Below are 27,058 nucleotides of genomic sequence, written 5' to 3'. Positions count from 1 at the left end.
ATTAGCTAACTTTTGCTGCATAAAAAATTATCCCAAAACTTTGTGGCTTAAAGCAACAAACATTTGTTATTTTGCCATTTTTGTAGCTCAGGAACCTCAGGGTACCTTATCTGGGTCCCCTCACTTAGAGTCTCTCACAAGGTTTCGGGTGGGGCTGTAGTCATCTCAAGGACTAAATGGAGAGAATCCACTTTTGTGTTCACTCTTGTAGCTGTTGGCAGGCTTCATCCTCCCGGGCTGTTATCCAGAGACATCAGTGCCTTGCCATGTGATCCTATTCATAGGAAAGCTCATAATAAGACATCTGGTTTCTATCAGACAGAGTAATGGAGAGATCAAAAGAGGGCAAGTTAGATGAAGTCACAGTCTTTTTGTAACCTAATCTTGGAAGTGACATTCCATAACTTTTGCCATGCTCTATTCATGAGAAATGTCAAGCTCACACTCAAGGGTACTATTTAGCCTCATAGATAATAATACCACTTATGTTTTCTCAAAAACAATAACAAATATATACATAGATGGATTTATAGAGGGATTATGTGTTATGTCTGGAAGATAAGGGCTCTATTAACCCAAGAAACTTGGCATGATTCTATACTCACGTTATTTGGCCCTGTCTTTTCTTAGAATCAAAGAGGACTAGCAGGTAGATATAGTGGCAATTCTATTCTCCAAAAACTAGCAATTCTCTTTTGTTTAAAAATGATTTCCAGTATGCACTCTCTGGATGTCTAGCATTCCAGTGGTACCTCAGAGGTTATTCAAGGAGAAAGGAAGGAGTGCTAAGCTCATGCCCCTTACATTCAGGTGCCACCCAACCCAATTCTATCATAGTACCTCTGCTGAGTACTTATGCTGAGTTCATTAAGTAAAAGTTTGAAAAATTGTTTAAAATGTTTGAGAAACTGGGATTCTAGAGCAATGTTTTTTGGCTATAGCAGTATAGTATGGCATAGTCATTAGGTATGTGGGCTCTGGAACCAGACTGCCAAGGTTTCTTTGTATCCAGGTTCTGTCATTTGCTACACATGTGAAGGGATTGAGAAGTCTGGACTTGATACCACCCACAGTTATTTCTTGGCCCTTTCTGTGTCTGAAGCCAAAACTACTTGGGCAGATTTCATATTGGGCTTCTTTTCATTTTCATTGTAGGCTTCAATTTTTAGTCACTCTGTATTTATCTTAGTTTAACATGACCAATGGAATGGTTAATACATTTACCACCATTATTCCTACTGTTTTCTGTCCTGATAATAGGTCTCTGACTGAACGCTGTGTGTTCTTTTAATAAACTTCTTATCTAGAAAGAAAATTATCTATAATTGATTTCTATACCTGTCAATGCATACTGTTTCATAATCAGTTAAAATATTTTTACAACTGTGGATTTACCAATATCATTGTTGCACTTATTCTAAGTTATTGCAGACCAACATTTTCAATTATCTTGTTAAATAAAGAGCCTGTAGGATGTAATTTATTACCTACATCTGCTGTTCTAAAACAAATTTAGTTAGTATCCTGCAGTTCAACAAATAGTGAATTTTCTGGCTTAATTAATGAGGAAGCTCAAAAAGGGAATCACTAAATATTCCATATACTGTGCTCATAACTGTTAGCTCATTAACTGTTAGCTCATTAACTGTTGATGCTGTCTTTTTTGTTTTTAAATTCGAGCTGCTGGAAATTAATTGATCATTGAAATAATTTTTAGAAGGATTCTTATTACTCATTTTTATCTAAGAGCCAAAATCTTTATGTGTTCCTTCTTACGTTCTATTAATTTACTGCAACTCACCTTCAAAGTGTAATGTAGAAGTTGATTTTTCAAGTAGAGGCAAATTACATGTTTTCAATAGGTGACTTGGGCTGGAGAACAAAAGTCATGAGAAAACTCTTTGTCATATGGTACTCGCACCTCTCCATGATTATAATGTCCAGGGTGTGTGCAGTGTTGGGAGCAACATCACTGAGAGGGAGCCTAACTTGTACTACAGTTTTCAAGTCTCTACAATTGCAATATAGTGAAAAATGTTGGACCTTTGGCAAGTTATAAAAATAAACCTCATAAGAAAAAAATTGTGGCTTTTGAAATGCATAGAACATGATGTATTCATAACACAGTGAACATTGAAAGCCTGTTTTCTCAGCCAGGGATTTTAAAATAAGACCCTCACATAAGGAAATGCTGCAAAAAAAGTATATCTATAAGGAAGAAAATAGCACAGCAAGATGATGATTAGCTGAAAGGCTCAGATAAATTTGCCCCTCTTTTCTTAAAAGTTTCTCTTCCATGGGCTTCCTTAACAGGCATTCCTTTGTTCTCCTTCCTTCCCACTTTTTAGCCATAAATATCCCACAAATATGTCCTCTTACCTTCTGGAAGGGGTGTTATCTCCTAGCTTTAATTATTACTTTTCTAAAATGGTACCACTTGTATCTTCAGCCTTGGCCTCATGGCTTCTCATCACTCTTCATCCACCAGCTTTTCTATTTATGCTATCATAATTTCCTGAGAAGCTATGGATTTATATAATCAATGGAATTCTTTTATTATATGTATATAAGTTGATATATCTTTAAGCTGTATTTCTACAGCTTAAGAATATGGAGCTTCCCTTTAATTTCTTTGATAATATTATCTTGTGGAATCATTTTCTGAGTAATTTTCAAACCAAATTTAATTTTAACCTGAGATAATAAGAGGAAGATCACATGAGAACCTCATTTCTGTGACAGCCTGAAGAAACTATTTTCCAATAAGTTTTTGTACTCTAATATTTAATTTGAGCTATGTCAGGTTAAAAAAAAAAGTCATTACAAAAATAGTGTTTTAAGTGAAAACCTCTATAACTATATGATAGAGTTCTCACTGAACAGTTGTAATGGGTGTCCAGAAGTCAGTATATATACATAAAAATAAAAAATTCTTCAGAAAATAGAGCATAAAGTCAAAAGAAGTGCTTATTAAATTAAAGCAATGCTACCATCTAAAATGCTAAGTAATGTAAGCCTTGAATCCAAATGGATAAGCAATTAGTGGTATTTTTAACTGGTACAGCTTTTGGTAGTTGTTTGAAAACTCTAGTTTTGTTCACATCTTGATTGAGGCATTGACCCCAATTGAAACAGCTGTGGTGTTGGAAAAGATCACAATGAACTGCTAAGGGGAATTGGAAGAAACTAGTTATGACAAGTGATTAATCGGAGAGATGGAAACTATAGGTGACTTACTTCACTCTGTACTCCAATAAAGATCTATAAAAATAAATAAATAAATAAATAAAATACCTAGACAGAAAAGAAAAAATATATATATATAGGTAACGTTCCTACTTCCTAAATTCATGAATTAGGCACAATTTTATCCTCATGCTCATTTTCCCATATAGGCTTCCTCTTTTACAGTCATCATTTATTGATAACTTCCATCATCTCTCCCCATCCCCAGTAGGCTGAGTCATGTGATTCTACCATCTTAATGCCTCTAACACCCATTCTCCATCTCTAGGCCACTACTTCTACCTCAGATCATTTTTATCCTTATCTCTTTCTTTTCAACTTACTGCAAGACCCTGCTAACTGACCACTCTAGTTTTGCTCCTTCTTCAATCCATTTGCTAGACTTTTACCAGAAGGATCTTTTGAAGATGTAAATCGGAATATATTTTGCTCCTACTTGAAGTCTCTTGGTGAAACCCCATACGGAAAAAATTTAAGAAAAATCCTAAACTTCTTGTCCTTGTATATATAACTCTTCAAGATCCCTAACATACAACTTCTACTTAGAATAAGTTTTAACTTTATTTTTCAGTCATCTGCAAACTATTACAAAGTCAGGATCATTCTTTTTTTTTTTTTTTTTTTTTTTTTGTGGTACGCGGGCTTCTCACTGCTGTGGCCTCTTGCGCTGCAGAGCACAGGCTCCGGATGCACAGGCTCAGCAGCCATGGCTCACGGGCCCAGCCGCTCCGCGGCATGTGGGATCCTCCCAACCCGGGGCACGAACCCGTGTCCCCTGCATCGGCAGGTGGACTCCCAACCACCACGCCACCAGGGAAGCCTAGGATCATTCTTATTGATATACTGGCTATATAGGTATCCTTGAAAATCCTTGAAGAGCAACATCAACCAAGAGCTATATCCTGTACAGGACTATCTGAGATGGCAAGGAATTGCTAGCTGGCTCCAAATAAAAGCACACATAAGAAGAAAAACAGTGGACTTCCCTGGTGGTTCAGTGGTTAAGAATCCACCTGCCAGTTCAAGGAACATGGGTTTGAGCCCTGGTCTGAGAAGATCCCACGTGCCGTGGAGCAACTAAGCCCATGTGCCATAACTACTGAGCCTGCGCTCTAGAGCCCGCAAGCCACAACTACTGAGTTCATGTGCCACAACTGCTGAAGCCCACGTGCCTAGAGCCCGTGCTCTGCAACAAGAGAAGCAACCGCAATGAGAAGACCACGCGCCGCAATGAATAGTAGCCCCTGCTTGCTGCAACTAGAGAAAGCCCACGTACAGCAATGAAGACCCAACACAGCCAAAAATTAATTAATTAATATCTTTTTTAATTAAAAAAATACAGTATGGGGTAGTATGGTACTTTGGACTCCTATAGGTCTGAGTTTAAACTTTGGTGCTTTTCCTTAAAACTGTGTAATTCTTAACCTTATTTTTCCTATTTTTAAAATGGGGCTGTTAGTAACAATTCCATGAGATTGTTGTGACCATTAAATGAGATATTCTCATTTAGCTCATAGATATTCTCAAAGCACACATTCTAATGCTTCATTCACATTAACAAAAATCAAAGGACAAGTGATAAAGATGAGATCAATGCAGGGGACAGTATAAACCCAGAGTAAAAGTAATTGGGAAATAGAGGGGAAATATATAACCAGACTATGAGTTGCCAAATAAGGTAGACCCTGTATTGGAGGAAGTCTGGGAAAAACACATGCAGCTGGAGAGAGAAGAGAGAGAGAGTGTGTGTGTGTGTGTGTGTGTGTGTGTGTATGTTTGTGTCTGTGTGTGTTGTAGAAATAGTAGCAGTAGTAGTAGTAATGATAGAATCAACTAGAGCATGTATAAGGCAAGATATAGCTAATAACTACCACATACTGAATACTTATTCTTAGCTTACCAAGAATATGTCCCAAATTCTTTCCATGTATTAACTTAATTAATACAAGAGAATTAAAGCAGACAAAGGAAATCAGGAGAAAACATAAGATTTAGTGAGGAAAAAGCAACACTTAAGAAACACTTAAGAGATGAACAGAGAGTCACCTCTATAGAGGAACAATAAGAAGTTGGCAGAGAGGTAGGGACCAAACCCAAAGATCGTTATGTCAATCAATCTAAGGGAGGATCGGATCTTAAGGGGAAGACAAATAGTAACAAATGCTGGAGAAGTATTAAAATAAGGAAAAGAGCCAAGAGTGTCCATTGGAATTGACAATTAGTAGGCCTCTGATGTCATGTTCTAGAGAAGTGAGGTCTGAAGTCAGATTGTAGGTGGGCTGAGGATTGAATAGGAGGTGAGGATATGTGAATGAAAGGTGTAGACTACTCTCAAAAGAAATTGAAAATTTTAGGAGAGAAGGCAATGGTTCTATGGGACACAATTGGAACTGGTTATTGAAAGTTAGAACTGGAAATAATTGAAAATTTTCAAATCTAAATCCACTTGCATGTTAAAATCTTTGGGATCATTTTGAATTCCTGAGACATAAACTTTAGAAAACATTTTCCTCTAAAGCTTTGATAATACAGATTTTCTACTAAATGGAAATGGATATTAACCCAGAATAGCTTCATGGTTCTGCTCTCTATAAGTCTCAGTAATAAAGGTTAGATAAAGATATACAGAAGAGAAAACTGTAGCTTTAAACAAACTATAAATCCTAAGGAAAACATCAGTGTAAGTTTGAATTTGAGGAAAACTCCAAAGAAGTCATAGGAAATGAGATATCACTTAAAGCCCAGAAAAATTTAATTTCAAAGTGTAGATATTTATTGAAGGTCTACTTGGTAGTATAAGACACTATATTTAATTTTGGCAATTTCAAATCTGATTGATTGCCATTTTATCCCATGTAGAATTTACCGTATTCTACTTTCTCTTCCATGAGACATTTAGTCCCTATTGATACAGTCTTTTTTTTCTTCTTCATCGCTGTCATTGATTTTCATAAGATGAAGTTCAGAGGGAGAGCCAAATGGGACCAACTCAATAAGTTAAAGTCCTACTGTAGGAGAAACATTCAGCAAACAAGAACAATGAGGACCTTTGTTCTTGTAGGCATTACTTTTTAAATCTCTGGAATTTTAAATCATGAGGTCTGGCTATTTTTAAAAAATCTTTTTAACCTGGAGTCAAACCTTCTTGTACTTCATTGAGACAAGCTTAGAACATGAAAAAATAGTTTTAAAAAATTGATATTGTTATAATAATCGTTTACCCACAGTGATAATTAATGAAAAGATTAAGTTGTGAGGATAAGTAGTATAAGTATTTAGAGAAAGAAATGCTAAATACAGTAAAGGATTTGTGGAAGGTTCTCAGAGAACCTGGGAACTGAGCTTGGCCTTGAGACTGGGTATGTTATAGGCAGAGAAAGAGAACAGAGGTTTTCTAGGAAGAAAGCAGAATGTTTGAATAAGTGTTTAAATTACAACCTGGAAATTGTAGAGACTCTACTTGGATCTTTTGAGGAGTCAACTGGCAAATAAAAATATCTTTAAAGGGTAATGTATACAGTAATTCCCTTCTATCAAAACAAAGGGTTCTGATCCATTTTTTTGTGCTCAAAAAATGACCACTTAATGATAGACATTTTTGGTGCTTATTTCTTCCATCAGTAAAGGATACCAAGTTACTAGCCCAAGTTATTAGCCCCTTGGTTCTTTAATAATAATAATACTGATATATATGTCAGTTATACAAATCTAAGTATGATAAAATTCATTTCTATAAAGAGTTTAAAGATTATTAAGATATCCTTTCTGTGATAAGACTTGTTTCAAGTATACAATTTCACCAGTAGTTTTGTTATTTTTTGGGGGAAAGAAATCAAAACTATGTATTTTCTCAAAATTTTTTAATACAACAGAATTTTATGCCCTGCAAAAATCTTAATGAGACAATGTATGTAAAACTCCAGTCACAGTTCCTGGCATGGAGCAGGCACTTGGGATTTGCTAAAGGTTAATTCAAAATAAATGATCAATAAATGTTCGTTGAATTGAATTGTTTAAAATTTCTATCATATAATTGGGTCCTAATTGTTAATGTTTAACTTCCCTTCTGACTGATGGTAGATATATATTCCTTTTTTTGTTTTAACTAGAAATACAGTCCAATTCAACCATTATTTGGATGCCTATTCTCTGCTTAGCATAGTGGTGAATAAAAGAGATTCAGTTTGGGACTTCATGGGACTTCATGTAGTGGAAAACAGGTGAAGTTGACCTACCAGCTCTTTCAGGTTCTGGAGTAGGGGAAGCATGGTTAAAATGATTTGATAGGGCTTCCCTGATGGTGCAGTGGCTGAGAGTACGCCTGCCGATGCAGGGGACACGGGTTCGTGCCCCGGTCCGGGAAGATCCCACATGCCGTGGAGTGGCTGGGCCCGTGAGCCATGGCCGCTGACCCTGTGCGTCTGGAGCCTGTGCTCCGCAACGGGAGAGGCCACAACAGTGAGAGGCCCACGTATCGCAAAAAAAAAAAAAAAAAATGATTTGCTAGATATATGTTCCAGCCTAAACAATATGAGTGCATTTGTCTTAACCACATGACAGGCATATTTGTATATCACGATACATTATATCCCCATAAGATTGCTAGGAGATACACTCCCTATCATGACTTGAAATATAAGAATCAATAAATGCATTCAACTTATATAAATAACCTGTGAAATTATTCAGATAATTCCAGTGTACATTGCTCTCAATAGTTAAATATTTCCTTGAATTTTAAAACAAACTAAATAAAGCCTATAGTTCAATAATGACTCTGTGTGGTTTCATTAAAACTTACATTTTGAAAGTTTCTTAGAAGGCCAACACTTCATAATTAATGACTGTTCAGCAAAAGGTTGACCTTCTGAATGACTGGATAAGTGCAAACTTAGGAGGAAAAAAAAAATTGCTTTGGACTATTTATTCAAGCCTAAAAGCCATTATCTTTTAGAATGAAAGTAAGTTCTAGAACTATGCCTAAGAAATTGGCTCTATATTTTAACATTTGAGAATCCTTTTTACAATAAAAATTCATGCTGTCTACTTTCTTTTATGCTATATATAAAATAAGAGAATTTGTAAAAAGCTTCATTTACCTTGATCGTTTGTGACCTCCTTTAAAGGTTCCCAAGATTGAACTCACAGGCATGTGAAGTCTAAGATACCAGACATTTGATATAAATGGCTCCAGCATTCTTTCCAAGCTGAATCTACAAAGCTTCTACTTTCTACTCAGAAAGCTTCCTCTTATCTGAGATTGAGTCAGTTAGTTCATTTACTTAAAGGTTAGTGTTAATGAGGTCAAGGTCACAGGAAGGGCCTGATGGAAAGAAACTTCGAAGTCAAACAGGCCTAAATTTGAATTCCAGTTCTGCTTCTTACTAGTTGTATGACCTCAAATAGGTTACAAAGCCTCCCTGAGGCTCAGTTTCTTCACCTTTAAAATGGGAGAGTAGAACATATCTTTCTATGTTTTGGAGTGAAACAGAGGCACTCCAGTTACCATTTATGCACTTAGTTCAGGGTCTGATACATAATGTGCCCTCAATAAGTGTTAATTGTAATTTTAATTTTTTTATTAGAAAAACAACTCACTGTACACATTGTATATTCTGTTGATCATTAGTCAGCAATATCCAAATTTAGCAAAAAGCATTGTTCTTGGAATGTATAGAAGCCTATACACCTGCTTATTATATTTTTGGACCCACCAGAAATTTCAGCTGTTCCAACAAGAATTCCTTTTCTCTTCGTATGACAATTACAATCAGTTCTAATGCTACCCCACTGATTGAATAAACTGTAAGAATAATCATGTAAAATAACATCATTTCAGTTCATATATGCTCAATAAATGGTGTATTGACACATGAACAAATGGATGATTGAATGAATGAACTATTTAATACTCTGGAGCACTTGGAAACAAAGCTTGAGGTGAGAGACTAGAGATTCACTTCCCTGCTAACACTGACTTGCTCCATGACTTTGAGAAATTTCCTAATTCCTTTGATTCTTGATTTCTTCCTCTTTAAAACATACTGGTTTGTTATGTAATGTCCATGACCCCTCACCACTTCTGAAGGGCTCTGATTCAAACAGGCAAGGAAACTTGACTTAGGAGGCAGTTTGTTTCTAGGAACAGAAGAGGTGTGGGAGCATATGTTCCTTGAGCTCTTGGATCTCATCTTCATGTTCTCTCTTCTAAGTCTAACAGACTTTTGAAAATTTCCCCAAATGTGTATTGTTTTACCAACTGAAGAATAGAGAGTGCATTAAGAAAATTCACAGTGAAAATGAACACATCTGGAGGAAATGATTTCCATCAGTTTTCTAGAGAAAAGAGTCTTAGAGATGAGCCTTTAGTAGAAGAAATCTAAAGGGTGAGCAGATTTGTTGGCAATCTGTGCCTTTCATTGGCCAATAGCTCCTTCTAGTTTTTTTCACTCATTCATTCGTTTATTCATTCATTCATTCAACAAATTCGTGTTGAATGATTACTATTTGCATGGCAACATGCTAGTGTAGGATTATAAAGATGAATTTGATATATACTTTGTCCTTAAAGAATTTGCTCTTTAATAAGGATAAGGCATGTATATAGATTTTTAAATGTTCTAAATGACATGAAGAAAATTTAAATGAGATTTAAAAGCAAGGAAGACTTAATTTTAGCAAATCAGTTGGCAACGAAGGGAGGGAAAGTAAAGAAATCTTGGAAGAGATGGCATTTAGCTTGTGTTTAAACATCTGTAGATTGGACAGAAGAGAACCTTTTTTTTTTTTTTTTTTTTTTTTGCGGTACGCGGGCTTCTCACTGCTGTGGCCTCTTCCGCCGCGGAGCACAGACAGGCTCCGGACACGCAGGCCCAGCAGCCATGGCCCACGGGCCCAGCCGCTCCGCAGCACGTGGGATCCTCCCAGACCGGGGCACAAACCCGTGTCCCCTGCGTCGGCAGGCGGACTCACAACCATTACGCCACCCGGGAAGCCCCAGAAGAGAACTTTTGACTGAGGAAGTAATGTGAACAAAGACTCTGAGAAGTAGGAAATTGAGTGCAGTTTGTTTGTACAGTTGGGTTTATGAAAGGGAGTAATGGGAAATACATTTAAAAGGATACCATCAGATTGACAGGACCTTGAATGTGATAGTGAGGGGCTTGGTTTTCATTTTCTAGGCCAAAGCTAGCCATTGGAGATTGCAGAGAAGGGAGGTGGAAGAAAATTGTGTTTTAAGATGGTGACCCCCGAAGGAGAGTTGTACATTGTAATTGTAAAATGAATTTTGATGGGCAGATGCCACCAATGAATCTCCTAACCCAGCTCTCCTTCTTGTCCAGGCTGCTGATGTACTACTGCAACATGGAGCTAACATCAACGTTCAAGATGCAGTTTTTTTCACTCCATTGCACATTGCAGCATACTATGGGCATGAACAGGTAAGTCAGTGGCATTTCCGAAGCCTGGGGCATCACTTAAGTGTTCCAGGGTTTTCTTGAACTGTACTAGGTTCAAAGAAAGGATATTTAAGATATCCTTTGAATTAGTTTTGCCATCTGCTCATCAGTTCCCCCCTTGAAGAGCTTTTGTAGATCCATAGAAACATAGCAGCTACCAAGTTATACATTTTTACTGACTACTTTAGTACACGAGGGAGGCAGTAGAGTATATGGGTAAGTGGGTGGCTATAGAAATCGGCCTGAATTTGAAAAATTACTAGCTTTATGACCATGTGTAGGTTGTATAATATCCCTGATCCTCACTTTCTTGTCTACAAAATGAAAAAAAAATATTAATAGCACCTACCTCATAGGGTTGCTCTTATGATATTAATTTAAAGTGTTTGGCAAATGCTCAACAAATGTCACTGGGATGATACTAACACTAACAATAAAACAAATCATAAAGCCCATTCCAAAAGTTCTCTGAAAATAGATAACTTTTAGAAATGGAATTTCCTCTTTTCTAGTAACCTGGCATGTGGTAGGCTAAAAAATGTCTACCAAAATATGTTTACATGTTCACGTTCTAATTTGTGGAACCTGTGAATGTTACCTTAAAAGGGACTTTGCAGATGTGATCAAGTTAAGGATCTTGAAATGGGGAGATTATCCTGGATTATCTGGGTGGACCTGATGTAATCACAAGGGTCCATATAATAGAGAGCAGAAAATCAGAGTGAGTAGTAGGAGATGTGACAATGGAAGCAGTACATTAAAGTGATACAAGAAGGGGCCACAAGCTAAGGAATGCAGGCAGGCTGTAGAAGCTGAAAAGTAAGGAAATGAAAGCCTCCAGAAGGAATGCAGCCTGCCAACACCTTGATTTTGGACTTCTGACCTCCAGAACTCTAAGAGAATAAAAATGTGTTTTTTTCATCCAATAATTTTGTGGTAACTTGCTACAGTGGCAATGGGAAACTAATATATGGGATAACCTAGATAAACTAAAAAACAATCACTAAATGTGCTTTAAATATATAATTTTCTTTAAATATATAGTTATGTATCAGAAACATATTTATAAATTTTGATAATCTGTAATTAAGTAATGATACGTATAGAATGCTTTAAAGTTTACAATGTAGCGTCATTCAACAAATAATTTCATTTGACCTTTGTGACAACCTTATGAACTTAATAAGAGTTACCATGTGAGCAAACTCATACTATGGGACAGGCACTATGTTAAGGCCTTTATGTGGATTTTTTTCTAATTTTGCCCCAACCCTAAAATCAGCTGTTATTTATCCCTTCTAATCAATGATACACATGGAGCTTACTCAGGTCAGGTAGCATGCCAGAGTCATGCAGCTAATAAGTAGAAGAGCTGGAGTATGTATTCAGGTCTGTCTGATCCCAAAACCCATCTTCATTCTGTTGTACCGAAGAGCCTCTTCTTACCCCTCTTCTATCAGTGAGCAAAATCATAAAGTCCAGGCCATTTACTGAAGTAGTGGAGCTAGAATTCAAGGCCTGGTGCTGTAATTCCACAGTCCGTTGATTTTCAACCTTAACATATTGAAAGAAAAATTTTATATGCTCTTTTCAAACACCATCTTTTAGCTATACTCAAGAAACTCAATAGAACCAAATAAAACAGAAATACAAATGTAATTAGATAATCAAAACTTAACTGTTCTTTTGACATTCTGTTTTTACTCTTCCTCATTTTATCTCTCTAGATCTGGTCTCAGTTATGCAGCAGAATTATACCTTTTTACCTTTGTACAGGTCATGCCATTGCACTGCCTGAGGATCCCAAGTTGAAAATCAAACTTCCTTGTGTCTCTGTGCTGTTCTAGTCTTTGTGCCTTTATTTCTTTGCTGGCTGGCATGTGCCTGGACAGTCTCAGACCTGCGAAGTGTGACCTCTAACTAGGGGAGACTGCTCATTTCATTGATAGGCTGCTCAGACTGCACTGGGGTGCCCTGGAGAGCTGAGCACTGAAAACGCTTCTGAAAGTACTGGGTCCAAAACTCAGGTGGCGAAAAAACTTTATACTTTTCTGACTTCAGGCACAGACAAGATATACACAGTGCCTGTTATTTGTAGAGTCATCCTCTTTGGCGATTAACCTCATGACCCAGCAGAAACATAAAGAGCTTCTATGCATGTTGTGTGGAGACCTAAATTTGTTTACTTTCCCTGAATATATAGTCACAGTATTATAAAATTATGCTAAAATGTGGATGGCCCTTTTATGATAAGGGACTCACTTCCTATGTGCAAAGACAGCACATAAGTAATTTATGGAAGCTATTGTCATTTACTAAAATATGCTGACAGGAGAATGGCACATTCGATATACTAATGTGCCATGTTCCTTGCCATTTGCTTATTTACTTATTTTAAGTGGAAGAGTATTTTACCAACAGCAGTAGTTCCTAGGTATATAATAATAGTGCTTAATAGACAATCGATTTCAAAGATAGTTTAACTCTATCCATTATAAAGTCACATAATCAGAATTTATGGAGCCTGTGTAAGTGGAAATATCTGCTTAGGAGTGCAAGGTTCTTGAAACTAAATGTCTACTGTTCAGGTTTCTCTTGAATTAAGTATTGGTCTGCCCGTTAGCCAAGAAATAGATAAAATACATGTGTTCCACATTGGTGCTACCACTTCTGCTATCATTTATTGAATACCAGGCACTTTTCTAAGTGCTTTATGTGTAATAACTTATTTAATTCTCACAACAACTCTATGAGGCATTCCCATTTTAGCAACGAAGAAACTGAATTTTCAAAAGGCCAAATAATTTATTCAAGGTGACATACCTAATAAGCAGAAGCCCAATTTCAGAACCTTTGTCCTTTACCTACTGCATGCAATAGGAAGTTTTCCCACATCCCACCCAGCTAATTTTTCGCCTAGAATTTCTATCGAATATATACCATATTCTTGAGAGGCTTCCGCTCAAGATATATTTATTTGCTGCCACAAAATAGTTTTAGAGCTTGAATTCACTTTTATGCTGATGCCACAATGGTCAAGACTTTTGAGGAGTCCTCCCATAACTGTTATTTTAATGGCACGGGTGTATCCTAACTTATCTCTTGGGATCACTATGATGAGTCCTAAAATTCACAGGGGAGATAATGTCAATTTTAGAGAAATTATTTGGAAGGTTCCTAAGTGAATATATAAATAATTTGAAGGAATCCCGTAAATTACCTGAAACAACCCCTGGAAACTCTTGAGTTGTTTCTTACTTCATCTCTCTCTGTCCTCTTGGATGTGAATCTCAGCTAATTTGGGAAGATGCTGGGGGCTAGTGTGGCTATCTCCTGTTTACTCACAAATCAAAAAAGGACCCAGAACCCCAGTAGCAAGATTACCATTGGTGACCTATGTATGGAACCACTATGAAAATCAAGAATCAAGTAAGCACTGCTGGCTCTGGCCAGAAGGAAACTTTAGAAAAGATTGTTCAGAGAAGATTATGGGTGACTTGAGAGAAGGTTATTTATGTATTGATACAATGAAGACCCAACCCTGAAATTGCTCCAGTTTTAGATTTCTTGCTAGATGATATAATAATAAATTCCTTATTGTTTAGGCCAGTTGAGTTAGGATTTTCTGTTATTTTCAGGCAAAAATTATCCAAGAGAAAACCTAAATGGTATGTCTCCTTCCCTATTGCTGAAGGCATTGCATTACTGTTTGGCATTTGATACTAATTTCAAATGCATGGATCCTTTAGGTAACCCGTCTCCTTTTGAAATTTGGTGCTGATGTAAATGTAAGCGGTGAAGTCGGAGATAGGCCCCTCCACCTAGCATCTGCAAAAGGATTCTTTAATATTGCGAAACTCTTGGTGGAAGAAGGCAACAAAGCAGATGGTAAGATTATGTTTAGAAGAAGAAATTTGCTATCTTTTACTTTATGTATGCTTTTTACTTCTACTTTACTTATTTATTAGAGAATAATCTAAGTTGATTAATCTTGTACGCATGTACTAATTTGTTCCACAAGTCATAATTTATTATTTTTAATATATTAATTAAACCTATATGTTAATCCTTCTTTACATATTTTAGCTCAACTCTTAATGTATTAGGTGCTGCAGTAAAAGTAAGGGGTTTTCCTAAATTTTTCCTACTTTTTGTTATTCACTAATCTTTTTTTAATTGAGGTAAATTTTACATATAGCAAAATTCTCAAATCTTAACTGAATATTGACTTAAGTGAATATTTGCTTGTGGATACACCCATGTAAAAGCCACCCAGATCAATATATAGACATATTTTCATCTGGAAAGTTGAAAATTTTTCACCTGGAAAGTTCCTTGTTGCCCACTTCTTAGTAACTAGCTTTCGCCACCAAAGATAATCAATATTCTGGCTTCTATTGCTATAGGTTAGCTTTTTTTCTGTTCTTGAAGTTGATATAATTTTGTGACTGCTTTCTTTTGATCGACAAGATGATTTTGACTTTTATCCATGTTGTTGCATGAATCATAATTTGCTCTTTTTTATTACCGAAAATTCTATGAATTTCCCACAATTTAACTGTTTATCCGTTCTCCTTGTAATGGAAGGTTAAATGTTTCTAGTGTTTGACTTTTGTGAATATAGCTGCCAGAAACATTCAATTCTTCTTGTGAATATATGTGTTAATCCCTCTTCGTTGTGTGTGTGTGTGTGTGTGTGTGTGTGTATTTAGAGAGAGAAAGAGAGAGAGAGAGAGAGAGAGAGAGAGAGAGAGAGAGAATTACTGCATCAAAGGGCATGCACATCGTTAACTTTTTAGGAAATTTCAGACAACTTTCCAAAGTGTTCGCAGTATTTTTCACTCCCACAGCTATATATGAGAGTTCCAGTTGCTCCCCACATCCTCCCCAGTATTTGATACTACTGTTATTTTTAATGGAAATAGAGTTAGAATGTGATCAGGTTGGGGGAAAAAACCTTTAGAATACACAGAAAGATTTTAGATGCATTTAGTAGAATAGAATTTCCTGCAACTTTTTAGTTTTTTAATTACAAAATGAATTTTGGAAAATTGAAAGTATTGAAAAAAAGCTTTCTCTTTTTATCCTCTTCCTCACAAACTTAATTTTTTGACACAAATTCACTCAGAGTTACATCTTGTCATTAAATTCTCTCAGGCATATCCAGCATTCTGATCCCCAAGAGACCTAATTAAAAGCCCAGCTGTAAGAACTGCTGGCCTTTGCAGCAGAAATGATGCACATTTCCAAAAGCACAAGGTTGTCAGATCTATAGAACTGCCATTTCCTTGGTCCAAAATTGAGATTGATATTCAGTTAATAAAACTAATCAATGTTTTCATTACTCTAAGGAAAACACAAAGGCTCCCAGAGACAACTGTAGCAAGAGGCTAGGGCAATTTCATTTCCATGTTGGAAACAGGGCCATTTTATTTGGTAACGTTTGAGAAACGTAGTTTGTATCATTTTCTGAGCCAGTGTATAATAACTCAGGAATTTTTTCTATAGCATTATCATAAACAACTTGTGTTGTCAGGATGCAAGGAATGCTGTTGTCTGGACCTTGTTTAAGCAGTCTCTTTGATTCTGTTGGTTTAGGATAGGCAGAGGTACACCAATGTGAATCACCGAACACATAATTGTTTTTGAAACTGCCTCACTCTTCCAAGGGGTCAGGAACCACTCACATTTTTCCTTTATTATCAAGGCCAACCTCAGCCTTTTATTCCTCTGCACAACTCCAAAGCTCAGTGGTGTCAAAATGAGTGTCATTTATGATCAGCATGTCTCCAGGATCAAAGGGCTCTTCTACAAAAGGCATTGAAATGTGTACTGCACCCAGATTCCCAGTACATACCAGCGTCATATGATATAATTTTTAACATTTTCTTTCTGACTCACACAAGCACTACATGCCTCCTACTCAATCATTTAAAAAAAAATCAAGTGACATGACTCAGATTTTTAAGTATTTTTACTTCCTTCTAATATACACTTGATATTTAAGTCCCTTTTGTACTTCAACCAATTGCAAAGAATAAATCAGAAAATCTTTTGTGCTGGTGGACACTGCACAAGATTTATTATCAGCTGGTTTACTTATTCCAAAATGTATCTAAGCCTCCAGATGATTTATTTTAGATCTGGACTTTGCCTGTGGTTAATGGACATAAGGGGAAGAATAAATGAATGACCCCAAAAGGAGTGCAATTTGAAATCTGGTATTTACAGCATGTTTCCGTGGTAACAGAATGTCACAAATGAAAATAAATTCAAGTTGCAAATTAGCCAAAATGTATTTCCGAAAGCACGTTCCGCACGTTTGTGAGGTTGACCTATTCAGTCACATATGTTTTAAGTCTCTAGTCTTCTTCCTTATACCTCGTAGGGCAATTAAAAAGGAGAACTGCAATGCTTATCGAATGAGATTGAAAAGGTCAAAATATTGCTGGACTCCATAGGAGGAAAATAGAGACACAATTCTCACAATTTATCATTTTAATAAGTTAAAAATGGAAAATGTTAAATTCAGAAACTATTAATTTTTTGTCATCTGAATGTTGAATGCTATAGTTCTCTTAACTGGAGAACTGGATACTAGAGAAAGTCACAAAAATTTCTAGGGCATGGTCAGTAATTTATTTTTTAAAATGTGTCTTGTCAGAACTATCACACAGATTTGTTACTGAAAATTTATTTAAGACACACTTGGGAGTTGCTTTAGAGAGCTGGTGAGAGGTCCTAACTTTGCTGGGTTAATATGGAAATGTTTATTTTATCTTTAAGATCAATGAGCAGAAATAAGCAAGAAGTAGCATCCAGCTACCTACCCATTCATCCAATCTTTCTTTCAAAAGACATTACTGAACATTTACTCTCTTCAAAGTAGAGGACTAGTGACCAAATATTTTCTTAATAATGATTTACATGTATTCCTTTGCTTGAAATTTTCCTTTACTTAAATCTCTAAATAAGATGTTAGAGCAAACAGAATATCATTCATACATTCAGTTTTCCTCAGGTAAGAATAATAATATATGCACTTTTTGTTTTTGCAAATTGGTCCAAGACAGAATTAAGGAATCAGAAGGACTGAAGCAGAAATACGGGTATATATATATATAAACTCTGCATCTGATGCAGATTTCTCCTGGCCTGTCCCTTTGGTTGGTATTTTATATCTTCTTTGATGAGAATAATGTCTAGGCCATTGCAGGTAATTCACCAAGTAAAGAGTCTGCTTTGAAGTTTATTGATTCAACTAGAGAAGAATAATGTTGGGTGGGACCAGGTATGGCTAAAGGAAAATTATGAATTAATGGAATATTGTGCTTCATTCTGCTTTACAATGTCCCCTCTGGCCCTCAAGAACTCACATGTGACCTCCTGATGCCCTGGACTCCCTGCTGTCCTCAAGCTTTGACTCATGGTATTGACTTTCCCTGGCTTCCAACAGAATGTGAACAAAGGAAAAGTATCTTAAAAAGGAAGATAATCAAAACAACCCGGAAAATTCTTCTGAAGGAAGTGTGTCCTTCTGAGCCACTCACTAATAGAAAAGATTCAAAGATTTATTTTTCAATAACAGTCTTGGGAGGAGGAGTTCAGGAACTTTGTTAAAGATTTCCCTTTGGCTTAAGGGCTTGCAGGTTGATAAAATAAGAATTATTGTCTACAAATATAGCAGCTATAAGGCCTAAACCAGTGTTCATTAAATGTTAAATGATGATTATATTTGAACTTTTTAAAATTAACTCTTATCTTGCCTTTCTTTTCCTTCCAACCCTTCATCATTAAAAAAGTAATTCGATCAATTCTTTTGGCTCTATGGATAATTTCTTTTATAGATATATAAGAATGAGAATGAATGGGATTTGTTAAGGGCTATTATTTTCTATTTTGAATAAAGCACCCTGTACAGATGGACAAAGTAGTAAAATAATAAAACAAGTGATTGTAGAGCAGTCGATCTGGTTATTTTTGGTTTTAAAAATTGTGCTAAAGCAGATCTAGAATTTAGCAGCTTGGTGTTGATTTGTTATCACTTCAGGCCTGTAATTATTGACTATTCAACTAGATTGTAACTTATTTGAGGGTATAGACTCTATGCATTTATAGCTTATTTGCCTTAGCACCACTTAGCAAAATTCTAAGAGGGAAATTAGTAAAAAGGGAGAGTGAAGATTTTTATTAAGTATCTAATTTGTGATAAGCATCATGCTAGACACTTTCTAGAAATGATCTCCTTTAATCCTTTCAGCATCCCTGCTGCACCAATAGTGTTATTATATCCACTGTTACTTATAAGAAATCAATATCTCCAACACCTAGCACAGTGCTTGGTGCATATTGATTATTTAATACTTGTTGAGGAATGACTATGTGTCAGTCAGGTGTTCTTATTTGCAAGTGTTGGAAACTAATACTTGCTAATTTAAGCATGAGGGGAAATATTAAAGGATATCAATTAGCACACAGAATCTTCCCCAGGACAGAGTAGAAAGCCAGGTTTGGAATTTTCACAGTGAGAAATGGTGTCCAGAATCACACCCCAAAACTAATCCTTTGAAGGCACACTGCCACCCCAGCTAGGCACACACACCAACACTTGTGTTTCTGGCACCAATAATGCGGGGCACCCAGTCTGTGGCTGGACAACAGTACCACTGGAAATTAGATGGAGCTATTCTACCACTGCTACTTTGCCAAGATAGAATAGACTCTCCTTTTGTGTGTCATCAGCTCTGATGTCAGAGTCTGAAATAACATGTTGATTGGAAGAGCCTGTAGATAAGAGTCCAACCAGGACGTGGTTGAGAGTGAAAGGGTCACTATTAAAAATTATTCTAGGATAAGAAGCCTAAACCAGGACATATGGTCACCCTCTACTAATTCTGTGCCCCTAACTGCAAAGGAGGCTTGGAAAGCATATTTTCAGCTTCTATGATAAAAGGTGATCTTGGCCTCTAGTCAGTACTTTCAGTATAGGGAATTTCCCAAATGTCAGAAGAGGTTATAAGTCTGGATTGGACAAAGAGAAGGTCAAATGCCCACTACTGAGTAATCAATTTAACAGTTAATGTTAAAAAACTATCTTAGATAATACAATTCATGAGGTCTTCCTCACTCTAAAACTTGCTGCCTTTTCATTATACCATGATTTGTATACCGCAACATGACATTTCTCAGTTAGGGGGACATCAGAACCTCCTACACAGTATTGCGAACATACAGAGTACTAGGCCCCACGCTAACATATTGAGCCAAAATTTTGGGAAATGGTGCTCTGTCCAGAGTATTAAAATTTTAACATCTTCTATGGGGGTGAAAGGGGAATCAATTTGAAAGGAGATACTTGTGGAAATAAGGCTATGAGTACCTTTTAGATACTTACTAGTTTCCTGAACTCTTCCACTGTGCAAGGTAAATTTTTTTAACATCTGTATCGGAGTATAATTGCTTTACACTGGTGTGTTAGTTTCTGCTTTATAATAAAGTGAATCAGCTATACATATACATATATCCCCATATCTCCTCCCTCTTGTGTCTCCCTCGCACCCTCCCTATCCCACCCCTCTAGGTGGTCACAAAGCACCGAGCTGATCTCCCTGTGCTATGCGGCTGCTTCTCACTAGCTAGCTATTTTACATTTGGTAGTGTATATATGTCCATGACACTCTCTCCCTTCGTCCCAGCTTTCGCTTCCCCTCTCTGTGTCCTCAAGTCCATTCTGTACATCTGCATCTTTATTCCTGTCCTGCCCCTAGTTTCTTCAGATATATGTGTTAGCATACAGTATTTGTTTTTCTCTTTCTGACTTACTTCATTCTGTATGACAGACTCTAGGTCCATCCACCTCACTACAAATAACTCAATTTTGTTTTTTTATGGCTGAGTAATATTCCATTGTATATATGTGTCACATCTTCTTTATCCATTCATCGGTCGATGGACACTTAGGTTGCTTCCATGTCCTGGCTATTGTAAATAGAGCTGCAGTGAACATTGTGGTACATGATTCTTCTTGAATTATGGTTTTCTCAGGGTATATGCCCAGTAGTGGGATTGCTGGGTCATATGGTATGCAAGGTAGATTTGATTAGATGCATTCCATAGATTTATGGGAGCTAGAAGAAAGCCTGCTTAATGTGGAAATAGGCTATAGGATAGAATTCTAACTTTTTAAATTGGTGGCACTTAATTTCCTTTATTATTGTCATTAATTGGCAATTTCCAGGAGTCTCTCAGGCACTTAGAAAAGTCCCTGATACTACACATGAGCAGGTTGAGAAATAGAGGATTCCAGATAACATATGTTTCCCTTTCTTTTGATGACAGTGAATGCTCAGGACAATGAGGATCACGTTCCACTCCACTTCTGTTCTCGCTTTGGACACCACGATATAGTGAAGTACCTGCTCCAGAGCAATTTAGAAGTTCAGCCACATGTTGTTAATATCTATGGAGACACCCCTTTGCACCTGTGAGTATTATGTATACTTCCATAGGTACTGCAGGTATACTACGTGTACCTTCTTACTATTCTCAAAATATTTTCTTAACTCTAGGGCATGCTACAATGGCAAATTTGAAGTTGCCAAGGAGATCATCCAAATATCAGGAATAGAAAGTCTGACTAAAGAAAACATCTTCAGTGAAACGGCTTTTCACAGGTAAAAGAATATTTAAGTGCAATAGCCTCTAAACTTAGCTAACACCCTACAACACTGGAAGTCATGTACATGAAGCAAGAATGAATAGTGGCAGATGTTGCAATCAGAGAGCAAGACCAGAGGGTGGCCAGAGGACAAGGAGCCCAAGCTAGATGCACAGAGAAAAGGTAGACGCAGATGCTGCAGTCAGTACAACAGATGGGGCCAGAGCCAGATGCTGCCTTCCTGGCAGCAGCCACAAAGACAGGGACTGATGTTGCCAAGGCAACAGGCATATCAACATCTGTAAGCATATTGCTCCTATTCCACTACACGCTGCAGAAAGCTGCCAAAAGGAGCAGTGCCCATAATCCTCTTCCGACAAGAATATCATTACCAGAATTCATCAGCATCAAATGTGACATTTTTTCCTTACCACTTAAACCTTATGTGCAAATGTATCTACCTATCTAAGACATCCATCTGTCAGCCTGTAAGAGCTTAGTCAGGGTGGCCACTGAGGTACCTAAGAAGGCATTAGCTCCTTGCTAGGAATCGATTACAGTCCTTTGCAACGTGCTCTGGAAAAGCACCCTGAAGGAGCAGCTGGGTTTGGAAAAGTTGTGACAAAGAAAAAAAGAAAGAGAGAGAGAGAGGGAGGGAAAAGTTTGCTAAGAACTCAAGCGCATAACTCCCTAAAATGTCCTAAAGGAAAGCAGATGTTTTATAAAATTTAAAACCTCATTTTTTAACAGGTTACTGTTTTGCTTATAAAAATAAAAACGTAGTCATTTGAATTGAGTAAACCTTGAATATCAGATTATTTACCTACATATTACAGATCTCTTGGCTGTTAGCAACCTCTAAAACATGTATTTTGAGACTAGTATGTTATTTACGTAGTGTTTGTCCTGTACTAGTGAATAAGAGAAATGAGACACTTTTTTTAAATACTGAACTAAAATTAAGCTTACACTTCTGCATCAGGCATCAACTTGTCAAATTTCACTTGGATTTCCAGATTTTTCTTATCACCCAAAGAGGTCAGACAAAAGGGAGGTGAAGAAAACTACCATTTATGGAACAGTGAATATGTGCTGGATGATTTGCATCCATTATCTCATTTAATCCTCCTAACCATTTTATGCAGTTGGATTTACTATCCCTTTTTTACCAATGAGAAAATTGAGGCTCAGGAAAACTAAGTAACTTGCCAAAGATTCTTATGGCTAGAAAAACATGTATTACATGCCTGACTAATTCCAAATCCTGTGTTTTTATATATCTTCATGTTCTAGTACCAAAATATTTTGTCTGTTTTCTACACACTCTGTAACAGAACAGATGCAAGAACTCTTCAGATCATGCCTTCAAAGTGTACCAGTGGAATTTGTCCCTGAAGGGGACAGTTGGCAGAACTGATATGTACGGGTTACTAGTGTGCTCTACCCATTACGTCATTCTTGTGGAGGCTGACACCACAGGCTAGTTTTCAAATCATTTTGCTACTTTGTGCACATAAATTGAAACCGACTATAATCAGAGGGTTATTGTCACCTTCAGAAGATTGTCTATATGACAAGATTAGTGAAGTGAGTTAAAAGTAGGTATCCAATTGTTTTATTTTGTGCAAACCTGTGGCTGCTAGGAATAACGTATTAATATTTTCATTCTATTCATTTTAAGTACATATTTATAAAAGAAATTCTCCTTTTACATAAGGAACTGACTACAGTTATGAATTTTTCTATGTACAAATCACAGTGCTTTACACATAGTCAGCACTTAGTACATTCCTGTTATTGTTTTCATATGTCTGTATGTATACACATTTGTATACACACGTACACACACACACACACACACACATATATATATATATATGTTCTGAATTCGTCATTTCCTATAAATAGTTGCTTTGAACAGAAATAATGAGGTAATTCAGACAACGGAACATTAAAAGTATAGTGTTGGGCTTCCCTGGTGGCGCAGTGGTTGAGAGTCCGCCTGCCGATGCAGGGGACACGGGTTCGTGCCCCGGTCCGGGAAGATCCCACATGCCGCGGAGCAACTGGGCCCATGAGCCATGACCGCTGAGCCTGCACGTCCGGAGCCTGTGCTCCGCAACAGGAGAGGCCACAACAGTGAGAGGTTCGCCAACAAGTATAGTGTTAATGGTCCTATTTATAATACAAATAACTAATGGTGATATGATCTATTACACTGAGATGGTTGTTTTTTATTCACTTAATTATTCAAGAAAGGCTTGTTAAGGACCTGTCTTGTGTTGTTGCTGATAGGAACATTAACATGACACAGTCCCTTCCCTCCTTAAGGGAACTCTATTGTAAGGTATCAAAACACACAGAGGTGTATTCATTATCATAACACAATATGATAAGTGCCATAAAACTGAAATTACAAGGAAGCAGAGGAGATAGCAATGAACTCAGCCTTTGGTTCATGAGAAGACTTCATAGAGGAAGCAATAGTTCAACTAGATAAATAATGGCATTTATTTAAAGAAAATAATAATATCCCATGAGAGAAAAAGGATTTAGGTAAAGTCATCCCAGGGAGAGGAAAGAGTAAGACCCAGTGAACTACCACTTATAGAATAAATCTGGAAGGAAAAAACACTGTTTTTCTGTACTCTACCTCAACATTCAATACCTCACTTCTGAAACACATGATACCAGTTTTGTGTGAGATTTTTCTACACCAAACAATTCTCCAGTTCTCTACAGACAACGAGTGGGTGTCCTAAAATTCATTTCAGTTTGGCACTGCCTACCTGGAATTAGCATCAGATCTCACAAGACTGCCCCTCTTCCCACTTCAGGTGCAATCACAAGTCTAACTTGTCACCTAAATCTCTCAGAACCTTCCTGTGTTCCCCCATTCCATTCAGTTGCCCTGCAGAATGCCTAGAAAAGAATTAATATCATAGGAGATATTTAATAAGAAAATGCTAGAAATTTTATACAGCTCCTTTCTTTTTTTTTTTTTTTTTTTTGAGGTACGCAGGCCTGTCACTGTTGTGGCCTCTCCCGTTGCCAGAGCACAGGCTCCGGACACGCAGCCTCAGCGGCCATGGCTCATGGGCCTAGCCGCTCCGTGGCATGCAAGATCTTCCAGGACCGGGGAATGAACCCATGTCCCCTGCATTGGCAGGCGGACTCTCAACCACTGTGCCACCAGGGAAACCCACAGCTCCTTTCTTGAAGGCCCATATTTGAGAATCTTAGGATTTTATTGCTTTATGTGCTTTTTTTCTCTTATCACCTCCTTCTCCTCTCTCTTTCCCTCCTTCTCTCATCTTTTTGGCACTTATATAAACATCTGCATCTAGAATAGCCTGGGTGAATCAGGGCTGTTTTAATTTTTTAGGGCTACCATAACTAAATACCACAGACTGGGTGGCTTGAACACCAGAAATTTATTTTCTCACAATTCTAGAGGCTGGTAGTCCAAGATCAGGGTGTCAGGTTTGTTTTCTTCTGAGGCCTTTCTCTTTGTATTGCAGATGGCCACCTTCTTTTTGTGTCTTTACATGGTTGTCCCTCTGTTCATGTCATCTGTATACTAATATTCCCTTCTTATAAGGACACCAGTCATATTTGGAGAGGGCCAATCCTAATTATTCCATTTCCACTTAATTACCTCTGTAAATTATACCTCTTTAAATTATAGTCACATTATAAGGTTATGGGAGTTAGGGCTTCAACATATTAATTTGGAGTACATACGTTCAGCCTTCTATTTTCCCTGTGTTATACTTTTGCAGTGCTTGTACCTATGGCAAGAGCATTGACCTGGTTAAATTTCTTCTTGATCAGAATGTCATAAGCATCAACCACCAAGGAAGGGATGGGCACACAGGTAAGACTGTGGTGAGAACATCACCAGTTTCTGATGCATGTGAATGCTTAAGAAAAGTGGTGGGCTTGGGGGGTGGGGTGGGGGTGGGAGTGGTCAACCCCAATGAGGGGGAATATTTTATCAATGACATCATTTAAATTGATGGTGCATGGTGATAGTAAAAGGCAGACTGACTTTGCTCAGTTTCATTATTGTGCTAAAGTATCTACAGTCAATGCACCCATTATGATCTGCACCAGGAACAGACTGATCCCACTGCCTTGCCCTTGGCTTGCTGCTGAAAAAAAACCCTTGTTTGGGGTCTTTGTTCTTTGATTTGTACAAAGTTGCTAACATTTATTCTGGTAATTACAGTGGATAGAGAAATACTAGAAATTGTGCTAAGCAAAAGGTAGTCTATATAGATCAACTAGGTACTTCTTTTCCTAAACTATGTCTTGTTTGCGCAAAGACAGAATTAATTCTTTGTCAAAGAAATCAACCCTTGCTGTATATCTCTGGCAACAATTCTATTATGTGGTAGTGACTGTCTTTTGAAAATTGGGTTTCAGTTTTCCCTTTTTCTCCTTTCACACTTTCATTCTTATTCTATCATAGGATTGCACTCTGCTTGCTACCATGGTCACATTCACCTGGTTCAGTTCTTACTGGATAACGGAGCTGATATGAATCTGGTAGCTTGTGATCCAAGCAGGTCTAGTGGCGAAAAAGATGAGCAGACATGTTTAATGTGGGCTTATGAAAAAGGTATACTTTTCACCATTGCATCTCTATAGTGATAACATTGAACTCTGTGCACAGATTATGCCAATGCATCAATAATTCTTTTGCTTGCATGACTTGTATACTCCCATTTCCTCTGGAGATTGTATTTGAATCGTTGGAGACTTGGATCAAAGAGTACAATAGGGAAAGCAACTCCTGGGCTGCAGATGAGCTGAAGGCATTCTTGGTATTGGCATTTTGAAGGGAGAAGGAGATATCACATTTCTAGATACTGGAGAAACAAAATTGTGATAGGTAATGATAGCTACTTTCTTAGAGTAGATGCAGAACTAGTCTTTACCTCTTATATAGGAGAATTTTGATGTGGATTCAAATTATTAAAAATGAAATTAATGCAAAGAAAGAAAGGGAGTATTTGTCACATCTAACCCTGCTAACAATGCCTGCACTAGAAAAAGTAAGGCAACCAATGTTTAGTGCTTAAGTATAAACTTATTTGAGCTCAAAGAGGTGAAAGCTTGGGCAGAACACCTGGTTTTAAATCAAACCATGTTGCTTGATCTTGAGCAAGTTATTTATTCTTGCTAAGCTTTAGTTTTTCATCTGAAAAATGAGGACAATAACAACTTCATAAGATTGTAAAGATTAAATTAGATAATATGTGCAAATTGCTTATAAATGTGGCTGGCACAAAATAAATACCTAATAATTGGCATTTCAGTAATAATAAGAGTGGTAATAGTAGTAGTCCAGAAATAAAGATTATTAATAGTGAATTTTTCATTTTAAAGGAGAGGAAACTAGACACAATTAGAAGGTCAAATAGCATCTTTGTCATTGTTATTACAATATACTATACCTCTTAAGAGAGCTCTACATAAATGCATAAACTCCAACAGAGTGTAAATTTTCAGGTGACATGGAACAGTACTGAAATCAGAGTTACAACTAAATACTGTAAAATATATCAGACTTTGATGCCTGCATTGTCTTATTAGGATGTTTAAAGTATGTAAAGAAGTATTTTTATCTTTTTAAATGTTAGAATCTTAGAAAACCGTACTTAAAAAGAGCAATTACTAAACTGGAAGA

General features: G+C 37.0%; 1 protein-coding gene across 1 annotated transcript in view; it reads left to right on the top strand.

The window, feature by feature from the left end:
* The window catches only part of TNNI3K (TNNI3 interacting kinase), a 296,461-nt gene that overhangs the window by 84,232 nt on the left and 185,171 nt on the right, over nucleotides 1–27,058 (top strand). The window contains exons 10-15 of the mRNA XM_019919967.2: nucleotides 10,590–10,688; nucleotides 14,456–14,594; nucleotides 21,045–21,189; nucleotides 21,275–21,379; nucleotides 25,146–25,240; nucleotides 25,838–25,987. Coding sequence (XP_019775526.1) covers nucleotides 10,590–10,688; nucleotides 14,456–14,594; nucleotides 21,045–21,189; nucleotides 21,275–21,379; nucleotides 25,146–25,240; nucleotides 25,838–25,987 — 733 coding nt within the window. The remainder of the gene's footprint in view (nucleotides 1–10,589; nucleotides 10,689–14,455; nucleotides 14,595–21,044; nucleotides 21,190–21,274; nucleotides 21,380–25,145; nucleotides 25,241–25,837; nucleotides 25,988–27,058) is intronic.

The sequence above is a fragment of the Tursiops truncatus genome, chromosome 1 (genome assembly GCF_011762595.2).
Source record: "Tursiops truncatus isolate mTurTru1 chromosome 1, mTurTru1.mat.Y, whole genome shotgun sequence".
Lineage (NCBI taxonomy): Eukaryota > Metazoa > Chordata > Mammalia > Artiodactyla > Delphinidae > Tursiops > Tursiops truncatus.
Note: the sequence above shows the minus strand (reverse complement) of the source record. Positions and strands in the feature narration are given on the sequence as shown.